At 29.1% G+C, this 14,884-nt stretch overlaps 1 protein-coding gene across 1 annotated transcript; it reads right to left on the bottom strand.

The window, feature by feature from the left end:
• Positions 1–1,524: 1,524 nt before the first annotated feature.
• On the bottom strand, positions 1,525–4,913 carry LOC106774281 (cytochrome P450 81E8). Its single transcript, XM_014661221.2, has 3 exons — positions 4,336–4,913; positions 3,155–3,521; positions 1,525–2,323 (listed from the first exon to the last, which is right to left on the bottom strand). The coding sequence occupies exons 1-3, from the start codon at positions 4,848–4,850 to the stop codon at positions 1,715–1,717; spliced, it is 1,491 nt and encodes a 496-aa protein (XP_014516707.1). The 5' UTR covers positions 4,851–4,913; the 3' UTR covers positions 1,525–1,714.
• Between the last annotated feature and the right edge of the window lie 9,971 nt (positions 4,914–14,884).

Raw genomic sequence — 14,884 nt, 5'->3', positions numbered from 1 at the left:
TATATATATATATATATATATATATGGGAGCCTTAACCAAATTTAATTTAGGGTTTTTTTTATGCTTAAATAGTTTTTATATACATATAAACCTTGAATTTTCTCCTTAGAAAAAGTGATAGTTATAATCTGAGTCGTAAAGAAAATGTGAAATATTAAGATATCTTCTTTAACAAGATAGAGTAGAGAAAGACGAATTTAAAACTATTAAACCATGATTTTATTATCTCTTAGCCTCATCATTAATATAGTTTCATATTTCTAATAATAAATTATGATGGGTACATTAATGATATTATCATTATCCACTCATTCACATATAATATTAATAAAATATTTCATAATAAAATTTCACTTGTTTTCACTAAAATAAAGTAAATTTTTTTAAGCAATTAAATGATATGCCAATGTTTTGTTAAGCAATTAGGTGATATAATTAATGTGGGATTAAAATTAATCGACTGAAAAAGAAATTAAAAAACTAAATATTCATACATACAAGTCATGTGAATATTTTAAAAAGTTAAGTGAATTTATATACATATATATAGTTATATATTTATTTGTATTCATTGTTTAAAATGCACGAATTCAAATGTTTTCACATCCAAACAATTAAAAAAGACATAATGAGTGCCTAAAACAAATTGTTTCCACATTTATCCAAACATGTAATATACGCATAGCTGCATTACTTAAATTTATTTTTTCCACCTTGTGTAAGAATATAAACCTTAATTATGTCATGTGTGTATTTTTTTAAGAGTAATATATGGATAATCCTATGTAAATATATAATGAAACATTACTCTATATAAATTACCAATCATCTATTTATAATATACTTGTAAAGAAATTATATTGATTGTTATAATATTATTACTCTTGATGAACACTCATTAGATTTTAACATAAAATACCAATTATAATACCATTATTATCGCTAGGTAGTGAACTTTTATTTTTTTATTTAGGTTTATTGTGTTTTCTTGTGTTTGTTATTATTTTAGCTTGAGAGTTTTTAGTGTTTTACTTCTTTTAGGTTTATATGTACATAGGCTTTGTGACACTTTGTTTTAGGGAGAGAACATTCTCTGAATATTATGTTACCTATTTGATCAGATATCACTTTTGTTGTTATTGAACGTTGAGTATTTAATGTCATTTAATGTTTGTTCAGAACAACAACGTGTTTTTACTATTTTACACTTAAGTTATTTCCTTTGAAGATACCAAGCGTAGATGTACACTTCATCAAAAGATGAGGTACCTGTTGAGCTCATAGTATCGTTTAGTCAAGTAAATATTTCTTTATGTTTTGTCTCTTTTTAAAAATATAGCGTTTAACTTGCTTAACATATTTTAATAATTAAGTCTTTTAGTATATTTTGTCAGAGACATTGTCTCGACCTATTTTGTTTTCGAGAGAAGCAAAATACTTATTCCAGATATAAAAACAATTATTATAACAGATAATATAAATAAAATAAGAAGTTAAAACTTATGACAATGAATGGAAACACATTTACTTTCAATCCATCACACAATCACTACATAGTCTTATTTCAAATACATTTATTTTCAATCCATCATAAAATCATTACATAGTCTTAATTTCAGATACATTTATTCTCCACGCATTATAATATTTCATAACACCACATTATACTTATGCTCCACCCAATACATTTATTTGTTTAAATAACATCATAAACTAATACATATCCTTAACTGCTGGTGATTGACGGAGTTGGCACATAGTTTCCAATGGATTTTTTCTTGAAATAGTAATTCCATTTCCTTCAGACATATCAATTTCTTCCTTACCAATTCTTTTCCACTCAAAGCACTGAAGTAATAAGGCTATGGATAAGCTAACTGTGCGTTGAGCCAAGTTTGATCCAGGGCAAGCCCTTCGCCCTAACCCAAATGAAAGTAACCTGTTTATTTCACTCTCCTTTTCAAACCTTTCAGGCTTAAACTGTGTTGGCTCACTCCACATTTCTGGGTCCATATGAGCAGCCCAAGCATTCACCAACACAATCGTGTCTTTTGGGAGATTATATTTTCCTACGATGCAATCTTCTGAAGACAAATGTGGTGACCAAATTGGAGCAGCAGGATGCAATCGAAGTGTCTCGTAAACAATGCTTTGAATGTAAGGAAGTTTTGACATGTCAGATTCCTCTACAAGACGATTAGATCCTACATGAGTGTCTATTTCCTTTTTTGCCTTCTTTATAACTTCTGGATGGTTCAATAAATTGGCCATTGCCCATTCCAAAGTTAAAGCTGATGTATCTGTTCCGGCAAGTAGTAAACTCTGTAAAATCAATAAAAAAAAATATCAATACACAAATACAAGAGAAAAAAGATATCCTTTTTAGTTTCTTTAAAATTAATTGCTAGATATAACCAAAAAAAAACTTATTCTGTTGTTTTAAATCTAAATAGACGAAAATTTGTTACTAGAGTAAATATATTTGTTATTGTTTTAATATTCACATATGTTTTAGAGTTATCATTTAAAATTACACTTTAGATTAAGTGATGATGGTTAGAGCTGTCAAAATGGGTCACAACTCACGGGTCAACTCGGTCCCCACGGGTTCGGACTGGGTTGGGTTTGAAAAAATTTAATTTTTGTTATGCGGATTAGATTTCAACCCGGCTCACGCGGGTTGAACCCGTGGTGGGCCGGGTTGGCCCACCAACCCACCTACCTAATTTTATGTTAATAAAATTTAATTTTAATTTTGTAAAAAGATATTTTTTTTTGCTTGAAAATATTATTTAAGTTTCCTATTTTCAAAATTAATTAAACAACCATATTGGGAGTGGAATTTTGAAGTGAAATTTGTTTATATTTGAATTATAAAATGTTTGTAATTTTTTTATTTAAAAGAAATTGTAATTAAGTGAACTAGTGAGCCAACCCGTGACAGGTAGGGCCGGGTTCGAGTTTTTCTAACTCGCTAATAAATGAGCCGGATTGGATTGACTCACTAAGTGACCAACCCATGGTGGGCCGAGCTGGGTTAACTCACATATTTCTATTAATTATTTGGGTAGCTATGTCCATCATGATATTTTTTATTATTTTCAAGAATACATAAAAATAAGAAAAGCTATATTTTAAGAAATAGTTAATTACCAAAGAAAGTCCTTTGATGATTTGGTCGGTGTACTGTTCAGGTTGTGATTGTTGTTGAGCAAGAAGATGATCTATCATAGTATTTCCATTGTTCTTTCCATTACGATGTTCTTCGATGAGTTCTTGTAAGAATGCATCAGTTCTCTTACCGATTCCTTTTAGCTTCTTCTCCAAATTATCAAAATCAAACCATCTCACAATAGGCAAGAAGTCTCCACGATTATTAACTCCTGCTAATATTACTAATTCTTTGATGATACCTTTGAATTCTTTTGCTTTCTCCACATCATTTACATCACAATCATCACCAAAGAGCCTTTTTCCAGACACGATTCTCATCATAGTATTAAATGATGTTTCCATAAACCTTAATTACAAAATATTAGCATTAGAAATTATAAAAAATATAAAACAAGTATTGTTTGGTTACATCAACTCATTGTATAACCATTTCTTATTTATTTATTTTTTATATGTTTACCTTACTTCCTTTTATTCTCTTTGCATGGAGAACCCTTCAATGGTTTAGAAACATCATAAAGACATCTTTTGCACATTAAAATAAATAAGAGGGCACACTTTTCACATTACAATAACTCATTTAAGTATTTGAAATATTTATATTGTGTATTATTTACAAGTGAGATTACTTAGTATTAAAAGCACCATAGAATATTTGTGTAACTTCAGCAAACTTCAATCATGACCAATATCATTTACATAAAATTATATTAGTAATAGAAACATTTTCTTTTATTAATTAGTGGTTTAAGAATAGCATTTTTACACTTTTGGAAGACACTATAAAAAGAAAATTATATAGTAAAAAGTTGAAAGGCATTTGTAGACACTATATTTTTTTAATGTATAATTTTAAGGAAAAACTTCTTTTAACAACTTTTTGACAACGCATACGTGGCAGCTTGTGATTGGTCCGTTTTAAATATTTTTTAAACATAAATTCAAATAGACCAATAAAATGATCACACGTGTCCCGTTGTCAAAAAAGTTGTCGTGTTGTCAAAATATCATTATCCTAATTTTAATTTACTTATTTCAAAATATAAAACATATTTTAATCTCAAGTTCTTAGAATGGGCTATTTTATGTTGACTTCTATATAAGACTCTTTAATCATGTTACGTAAAAAAAAAAGTTTGTTTGACTTCATGAAAACTCACATGGTTTTTAGATCCACTTTCGTGAACTGGTTTGATGAGAGCTTAGCGAGCTTTTGCAGCAGCCTCATGAGTTCGTCCCTTCGAACCTCGTAGAAGGAGTTTAAACGGGTGGTTGAAACAACCTCCAGCGACAAGATGCGACGGAGGTGGCGCCAGTGGTCGCCGTAGGAGGAATGAAGGATGGTGCTGTTATTGTAGCTGATGTATTTGCCAAAGAGAAAGTGAGGTCGGTTGGCCAAGACGATGTCGTTTTTGGTGAAGCATTCTTGCACCGCGGATTGTGAAGTAAGGACGACAACGAGTCGGGAACCGAACCAGAGAGAGAAGACTGGACCGTATTTTTGCGACATTTGAGAGAATGTGCGGTGGTAAGGCTGTTTGAGTTGGGAGAGGTTTCCGATTATAGGGTAAGAAAGTGGTCCTGGAGGAAGGTTTCTAAATCTTCTTGTTTGGAACAAGAGCTTAAGGGAAAAGAGAAAGAGCAGAATGAGCAAAGCAAAATACAACACAGCCATGCTTCAAGCTTTGCTTCTGCTTCTGCTTCTGCTATTGATTCTTGTTGCCTCTCATTTCATTCCCATGCATGTCAATTTATAGGCTTAACTAATAATGGAAATACGAAAAAAAAAAAGGCAATAAAATATGACGGGGCATAGGCGTGTTCAAATTGAATACTAACAATAGAGCTCTTAAAATGAGTTAGCTAATGCGACCCACCATGGTTTCAACCGTGTTAAGTTAGAAATAAATACGTTTTTTATATGAGTCAATTTTTAACCTAACTCATCCGGATTGAACCCTTGATAAATCAGTTTAGTCTATCAATCCAGCTAATTTTATTTTTATTAATTTATTATTTTATAAATTCTTAAAAAATGTTATTATAGATAGATTGTATTGTACATTTTTTTTATTATTTTGAATTGTCTTGAGTTTAATATCATTTTGGAAGTGAAATTTATTTAGATTTGAATTATAAAAGGTTTGTAATTTTTTTTATTTTAAAAAAATAATAATTAAATGAGTCAATGAGTCAACTCATTTAATCCACCAACTCATAGTGGATCGAACCGGGTTCAAATTTTTTTAACTCGTTAATAAATGAGTCAAATTGGTTGGCTCACTAATATTATTAGTTTAAGTTATAAAATACATTTTATTTTTTTTATCTGAGAGAAGATAAACTAATATCGCATGTTTCATGCAACGTCCATGAAACATTAATAATATTATAATTTTAAAGTATAAAATAATCTTAGAAAAATCAACTATAAAATTAAAAGTACCATTTTTTTTATTATTGTTTGGTAGGGATAAGAAACTTAGGGTTGCCACTCGTTCAAAGGAAAAATGCCAAATCGAGTAAGTAGGGTCGGTACTGAGATTTCCTTACGTAGTAGACCTAACTAAATTAAAAACTGATACTTTAACATATCTCCTTAAATAAATTACATGCATTTTATTACATCAATAAATCTTTAATATTTTATGGTAATAATTATTATATCTATTCATTTTTAATGTTTAGAAATCAAACTGTATTAAAATTTGAAATAAAGACACAAAATTCAACTTTATATCATAAATTAAGTAATAAAAACATATATAACCAATTCTTTTAATAATATTACTCAAAACAGGTTAGTTATGACCACGTACATTTATAAAAATAGGTAGCTACTTAATTTAAATTATAGAAATAATTAAATTTAAATAAATAATTATTTTAAAAGATAAAATAATAAGATAATTATTTTAATTTTAAAAATAATTAAATATAAATAAAAGATAATTTAAAGAGTAAAAATAATAATAAATAAAATAATTATTTTATTTCTACAAAATAAAATTATAAATATTGTATACACTAAACAAAAGAATAATTTTATTAATGATATAGATGATAGTGTATATTAAAATTTTAAATTATAGTAAATAAAATAAATGTAATTAAAATGTTTTGTATTTGTAATTTAGATGTTTATTTCATTGTTAGAGGAATGAACCTATCATTACTCATTTGCATTATCTAAAATTTTATTTTCAATAAACATTATAATAAGTAAACTACAAATCTCAATTTTGAAAAACATTTTATAATAAACTGGTTATAACATTACGTGTACAACGTCTCATAATATAATAATCAAGGTAGAAAATATCGGTAACAATTTTGTAAATAAAATAGTCTTGTAAAGGTTGACTAGTAACTCTACCAACGTCTTAGACTTAAAATAAAATAAACGTAATTTAAAAAGGTTTCGATATTAAAATTGACGTTTGAAAAAGGAAATCCAACGTCAAATTGACGTCTTGTAATAAAACATTAGATTTGAATCGAATGTTAGAATGTTAAAAATAACATACTCAAAAGTTTTTTTTTTTTTTCTTTTTTCAGTAATAGTGAATAGTTAACATTATTCTGCATTTTATGAATAGTGATATGATTAAATGACTTCAACCAACTAAATATCTCAAAACTTGATTTTATTTTAATAAATACAATGTTCGCAACAATTGATCCAAATAAATGTTCCTACAGTTCAAAGTAGCAATGGATTCTATTTTCAGCTTACATAACTATGACTTCAATAATCTTTTTATGAATAAAGGCAAACTTCAAAGCAAGAGTGTGTCAAATAGAAATAAAAACAGTTAAAGTTAAGTTAGTATTATTTGGGTGCAATGAACTGCTGGATAATAAAAGTAGCTATGTTATTGGGAAAATACGTTTTTGTGAAGAAAAATGGATATTATTATTACTATTAGAATAATAGGTTGTTGGGTACAATAAAGTGTAGTATCACTATTATTGGTATTATTTGGGTACAATAAATTGTTTAGACAAGAACAATACATGCATATATATATATATATATATATATATATATATATATATATATATTATTGGTGTAATGAATAGGGTTGGGTCCAAGCTACCCGCAGCTACCGGCCTGCTCTAAATTACTGCAATCTGGCTAATATTTGTTTATATGATTTCATTATACAGCTAAATAATATGCATTTTCCTTAAATTCACAACGCTTAATAGTCTATACCATTTAAAAACTGTTACAGTAGTAAGGTTGAACCGTACTACCACCTACATAATTTGTTCTCGGAACGTTCGGTTGCGCTCTCGGTCCTCCTGCATTGGTCCGAGTCTTGGTGTTATCTTTAGCACGTCTGGTTGGATATTTGGTAAAGGTTTTCCGACGTTCAAGTCAGTATCTCAGTCAAACAGTAGAGCTAGAAAGTGAAAGTAAGAGCTCAAGTAAATATGTAGTTTTTTTCATGGGCTCATGATTAATTATATCTTAGTCACGGTCCAATACTGACCCAATATCTTTAATTGTGGTTTTATCTTAATCTTGTTTTATAATTGACCTTGCTCCATTAGTCAGATGGTCACTATTCTTGACAGTCGTAAACAAGGTTAGTGTGTTGCTGATGGACAGGTGTCGTGGACGGACATCCTCTCAAAGGTATCTGGTAATGTGACTGGTATCACCGAGGTTAGTCCGCATCGATGTATGAGTGTTACACTAAGTTGACCGCCTAACCTGTGTGTCCTTGACATGCCATATGTTCTTTACGGTACAAAAACCAAAACTTAAATAGAGAATGATACTTTAATAACTTTTTGACAAATATCATTATTTTATTAGTTCGTATATTTAAAACGAACCAATCACAAACTATTATATAAATGATTGTAAAAAGTTGTCAAAAGAAATTGTTAATAATATATTTAATAAATACAATAAATATGTAACCATTGATCCAAATAAATGTAAATGGAATTAATTAAGCAGTTAAAATTAAAAGAGTAATGATTATTTATTACTGTTAGTTAGTATTATTTGGGTGCAATAAAGTGTTGGATAATAAAAGTAGTTATGTTATTGCTAAAATAGCTTGTTACACAAGAATAATAGATATACTATTACTATTATTAGTATTATTTGGTACAGGTAAAAGTAACTATCACGTCCATGTGTCATGTCATCGCACCTACCGGCTCTATACGTTCTCTTCAAGTAGTTGGGCAATTACTAATGCGATCTTTGCTAAAATTTAAGAGCAGAGCAGAAGGACTTTGACGTAACAAAAGGACAAATTACGTGTAAAATAATAATATTTTAATTTTAATTATATTATTTTTTAATTTAAAATCATAATATATATTATTATATCATTAAAGGTAGTGTAAAATGAATGTTTTTATTTTCCGTGTCAAACTAACTTCTTTTTAATATTATAATATATTTTTTACATTTATTTCATACAAAGAATAAAAAAGTTATTAAAGTGTAAATTTTTATATCTTTTTAAGAAAAAAAAAAAGTAAAAAGGAAAGATACAAAAGTATATACTTCTTTCATCTTGGACTTTTTAATCTACTTTCTGACACAGAAAAAGTGTGATGGATATTTTAGCAATTTTAATTAACAATTTCTTTGTAGAAGATACAAAAATATATACTTCTTTCATCTTGTATTTTTATAGGGAACTATAATATAAATTTCACATACTTTATTAAAAATAATATTTTACATAATTTTACCAAAATATAAGAACAGAAAACAATTTTTTAAAATAATATTTAACCAAACCTTTTACGGGATATTGCTACATCAATACCATGTATTTTGTTTGCAAACTTTTACTAATCTCATTTAGTGTAGGTAATAAGTCAAACTAAATAAGCATAAATATTCAAAATTTCCAATTACATGGCTGGCTAATGATTGATTATCACTTCAAATCTTCGAATTATATTTTAATTAAAATAAATTTATTTGCACGTACACTTTCACGTGATTTTCTCAATGTGTTTGTTATTATATTTTGATAGTCAAACCTTTCTCATCACATCCTTGTTAAATGACAAATACAGTATAACTACGTTGTAAAAGTTCAAAATAATCTTAGGTTTTAGAGCAAGATTTGAAATATCACAACGGTAAAAATAAGATTATCGATTATCATAATCTCGTGGTGTCCATAATGTCATAGAATTTATATTTAACATTTATTTTAAACCTTAGTATTTAATTTAATATTTAATTTTTCAAATCATAATATCGTAAATTTTATTAAAATTAAATATATATTTTAAGTTAATATTATATTCTTCAAACTAATATAAAGTAAATAAAATAATGTAGCACGGATATAAAAAAATAGCTATAAAATACAAAGACGAATCGTAATAGAATAAGCATAAATAATATAACTTTAACATAGTGTAAATTAGTATTATAGAGAAAAGATAAACGTAGTGAAAATAACATAATAATTCTTTAACAGTTAATAACAATATTTTAAAAATATAAAATATAATGAATGAACTCCATTGATTTTTTTTTAGTAATGGAAAAATTAGAAAATTTAAAATAGATTAACTTTTTTTTTTCTATCTGTAATTTATATAATTTTTTATAAATTAATTTTAGTTTATATAGGAATTAATTTTATGTTTTACTACGAGCAACACAAATCCCACACGGATCTAGGATTGAGTGGCATTTAAGATTAACCAACTATGATTATGACGTTTGATGCATGAAGAACGTGGAGGTGTTAGCCATGAGTAGCCTTTCTGCAGACAAAACAAAACCAGTCTTTGTGCTGATCACATAAGTAGTCTTTGCAAAGTTATAACTACAGTATATTGATTTTATATATTTTTATTATATAATTATTTTTTATGATATTTCATAATTTATATATTTATATTTATTTTTTAGGTTTAATATCTTCTTCGTCCTCGTATTTATGTGAACATCTCAGTTCGGTCCTCAAATTTTAAATTGTCTCACTTGGGTCATAATTTTTGTAAAAATGCACACATTTTACACCGTTAACTGATCTCAAACGGCATTAAGTTTAGCTGACGTGGTATGCTGACGTGTTGGCTTAATCCCTTCTTAGTCCTCGTATTTGTGTGAAAATCTCAGTTCGGTCCTCAAGTTTTGAACTGTCTCAATTGGGTCATAATTTTTGTAAAAATACACACATTTTACCCCAATCGTTAACTGATCTCAAACGGCGTTAAGTTTATCTGACGTGGTAGCCAGAGAACATGCTGACGTGTATTATTTAATTATATGAATTATTTTTTAGAATAAGCAGTGTTTCACGTGACACAATGCCTATTATTTAGTTTATTTGAATTAGGGATTTTATTAATCTCTTTGAGAATTAGGGATTTTTCACATATTTTCTCGTCGGCTCAAAAAATAAAGTTACCGGAAAACTTGCGTAACCAGTACAATCAGTCTCACAGCCTTTTCTGCAAATGAACCAACTTGGTAACCTATAGGTTCATCATCAGCCTTTAAGCTATTTATTCCACTGATAGCAGAAGATAACTGTTGCACAGTGAGATCAGTTAGCGATTGGGGTAAAATGTGTGTATTCTTACAAAAATTATGATCCAATTGAGACAGTTCAAAACTTGAGGATCAAACTGAGATTTTCACACAAATACGAGGACCAAGAATAGATTAAGCCAACATGTTAGCATACCACGTCAGCTAAACTTAAGGTCGTTTGAGATCAGTTAACGGTTGGGATAAAATGTGTGTATTTTTACAAAAACTATGACCCAATTGAGACAATTCAAAACTTGAGGACCGAGATTTTCATACAAATACAAGGACCAAGAGAGGTATTAAGCCTATTTTTTATTTATGTAATTTTAAATTATTTAAGGTGGTTATTATGTTATTTCCTTATAAATCACATTTTTTTAACTACAAAAATTACATTAAATAAAAAATAAATAAGAATATTAAATAACTATTATAAATATTTCCATAATCGTGGAAATATGACTTAAACCGATTTTAGTCACTCTAAGGTTTTGTCGGTGGGGTGTACTGTACCTATCAAAATATTATGATGATGTTAAGTTATATTAAATAACCGTCACCTCTGATAATAAATGTGAGACCACGTATACTAAAATTGCGGGTTGTGTGTAAGTCTTCTGTAGATATACATTTTGGTGATTGTAAAAACTATATAAAAAATTAATGCTACAAGCTATTTAAAGTTTAGCTTTTTGTGGTAAGTTTTCTTAGCTGAATATATTTTTTCATTTTCAAACTATCTTTAAAAATTGTTATTTTAAAGCTAAATATATATTTATTTTGTCTGGTGAAAGGTAAATTATATGTAAAGTTCATATTATAATTATGAAACTTTATATATCATATAATAAATATCCAATATATCATTTGCTAGATATATTATTTTATATAAATAAATGTATATTTAATATAATAACGAAATTCAAATTTTAAAAATAATTTAAGGATAAAATTGTATTAAACCCTTTTTCTCAGTACTTCTTTATATAGGAGTAATTCATTATTTTTACTTCTATCATTTATTCTAATTTTAACGAAATTAATACTTAATTAGTAATATAATATTTTAAAATTTTCAAACTCTTCATATTTTTGGTAAAAAATACTTATTCTCAAATATCTCATAATTTTTCCGAAACCGATTGCCTTTAAACTAAACTTATATGTATGTAACTCGAATTATAATATAATTTATATGTATTGTATATGTTTTAATATACTTTGGTCATGTTATTATAATAATTGTATTTGTCTAAGCACACTGAGTTGTCACACAACAATCCAAATATACCAGAATATTGAGTAGTTTGTAGTATAAAAAGTATCGTATTCATAGATATTTGTTTTTAGAAAATAGTGTAAAATATGTCGGAAAACAGTTTGGATTACAAAACAAGTGATTTTCAGATGATTAAACCGTGTTGAAATTTGATTCTACCAATTTTTCTTCTCTTTATATTAGATCTTCATTAAATATGATGCTGCAAATGATCAAGTTTTAAGAGTTCTCTTAAATGTAACTCTAGGTCTATCCCTGACATCTAGAGCCTATAATAACCAAACTTCAATATGATTCCTTAGTGATTACATAAATGGTTCACTTTCATTAAGATCAAGACTATGTTCCCAGCTACAACCTAAGATCTATTCCTAGCATCTAAGAGCATACAAGAAAATTAATTGGACTACAACTTAAGACTAATTTCCACTCTATCTCAAGCTAGTGAAATAAAATGAGTTGTCAGTTCATCCAACAACAAGCATAAATCAATTAATAAACTTATGATCAAAAGTTAACATTCATAAATAAAAATAGTTCCGAATACAAGAGACTTTAAAGTGGTTTACATCTCACTCCAATGGAAAGAAGTTAAAACATGGAAGAAACTTCATCTCCTTGTTCTCTAAAGATGTTCTTTAAATAAAGAGAAAATGTGTGAGGAGACTCTCTAATGTATCTATCTAACTCTCTTTAAAACTCTTTAAAAGTTCTCCCAAAGGCTCTCCAAAATGTTTTCAAAAGGTCTTTTAAAACAGAGGTGAAATTATGCTTTTATTGACTCTGATAGCATGGCTTCCATAGTTGCTTCCACTATAGGGAAAAGCATTTTACCGGCAGATTATTATTGACAACATGTGATTCTTTGGTAATGTTAATTATCGACGGATTTACCGATGAATACATGTGTTATATTTACTTGTGGAAATTTTCGTCGTAAGTTAAATTTACCAGCGGATTTATCGTTGAATGTTTGTGTTTCATTTTTCAACGGTCTTTCACCTCGGTAAGGTATTAGTGATTTCATTCATTGATGGATATGTCCATTGGTATGTTCTTCGATGATATTAGGTTAACATTTGGATTTTCCTTCCCAAATTGAGTTTTACATCTTCGTCCTTGACTCTCTTCTTCTTTCACTCTAGCAACCTCCATTACTCTTTCACCTCCTTTGCTCTTTAACTCGTGGTCGCGACGTGAGGGTGGGTGGTGCATTGATGTTTTCACAATTGCTCTATTGTTCATCTTTCAGTTGGGTGCATTAAGGGATCGTGATTGAGGGTTCATCCTACGTTTGAGGGTGAAGTACTTGAAAAACACTATAAAGGGGGGTGGGGGGCTGATATAGCACATTATTGAGCTCTTGAAATCTTCTTTTAAATAATTGCAAGCTCAACTACAACGTTTAGTTAAGAACTTCCTCTAACGTGCTATTCTGAACATAAATACTACAACGTTTAGTTAAGAACTTCCTTTAAGAAATATATCTTTTAGCTTGGAAGAGTCTTGTGTTTGAAAGTAAAGCGCAACTGCAAGTTTTCACAAGAGGATCATTTAAATAAGAGAAGAGATAATTGGACAATAGATTTTATATTGATTCGCTACAATTGAGTTACGTATATATAGTCTCCTCTGCAGAGGGTTCCACTCTAATCTTCCCATGATTATAAATGAGTATTAGCACCACTCCTGATACTCAACACCTTGTTGAGGCGAGATTTATTAATATTGAAAAATGCAACATATTCTAGTAGAAACATCCTTTTGGAAGTTGGGTGTTCGTGAGGTCTTGGTGGAGAATGTCAATGTCTCGATGTCCATAATTCTAAAATTGAATGGTAAAATTTTTAATATTAAAAAAAACACATGAAAAAAAAGTATTTTCACTATTAAATACTAGAACATTGTTAATTATTTTTTGAGTAATGCATTTGTTTGTCAAATTATATAGATAGATATTTAAATTTTAATAATATCTTTATAATAATATTACGTAAAACATATAAACATTGCATTGTTATAAAAAGATAAATAGAGTTAGTTGATTTAAATTATATATGTTGGAAATCCCACATCGACTAGAGATAAGGCCAATTTATAATATATAAGTGAGATGTAATCCTCACCTTAAAAGCCGGTTTTGTGGCGTTGAGTTAGGCCTAGAATCCACTTCTAATATGGTATCAGAGCCATGGTTAAAGCCTATCCTAGCGAGTTCTAAGTGGGCATTTCTCTTTCTATTCCACCCGTTGTCGGGCCAGTATTGGACCACCCAATTTCTACTATCACGCACGAGATGTCTATACCTCGGCGTGAAGGNGGTGTGTTGGAAGTCNCACATCGACTAGAGATAAGGCCAAATTATAATATATAAGTGAGGTGCAAACCTCACCTTACAAGCCGGTTTTGTGGGGTTGAGTTAGGCCTAAAACCCACTTCTAATATGGTATCAGAGCCTGGTTAAAGCCTTCCTAGCGAGTTCTAAGTGGGCATTTTTGTTTCTATTCCACCCATTGTCGGGCCAGTATTGGACCACCCAATTTCTACTATCACGCACGAGATGTCTATACCTCAACGTGAAGGGGGTGTGTTGGAAGTCCCACATCGACTAGAGACAAGGCCAAATTATAATATATAAGTGAGCTGCAAACCTCACCTTACAAGCCGGTTTTGTGAGGTTGAGTTAGGCTTAAAGTCCACTTCTAATATGGTATCAGAGTCATGGTTAAAGCCCATCCTAGCGAGTTCTAAGTGGGCATTTCTCTTTCTATTCCACCCGTTATTGGGCTGCTATTGGACCACCCAATTTCTACTATCACGCACGAGATGTTTATACCTCGGCGTGAAGGGGGTGTGTTGGAAGTCCCACATCGACTAGAGATAAGGCCAA

This window comes from Vigna radiata, chromosome 9 (genome assembly GCF_000741045.1).
Source record: "Vigna radiata var. radiata cultivar VC1973A chromosome 9, Vradiata_ver6, whole genome shotgun sequence".
NCBI classification, from domain to species: Eukaryota; Viridiplantae; Streptophyta; class Magnoliopsida; order Fabales; family Fabaceae; genus Vigna; species Vigna radiata.
Note: the sequence above shows the minus strand (reverse complement) of the source record. Positions and strands in the feature narration are given on the sequence as shown.

Coding starts and splice junctions, on each gene's coding strand:
- LOC106774281 (XM_014661221.2), bottom strand. CDS start 4,850: ATGGCTGTGTTGTATTTTGCTTTGCTCATTCTGCTCTTTCTCTTTTCC. Junction 3,522..4,335: donor AAAGTGGATCTAAAAACCAT/GTGAGTTTTCAT, acceptor TTTGTAATTAAG/GTTTATGGAAACATCATTTA. Junction 2,324..3,154: donor TCATCAAAGGACTTTCTTTG/GTAATTAACTAT, acceptor TTGATTTTACAG/AGTTTACTACTTGCCGGAAC.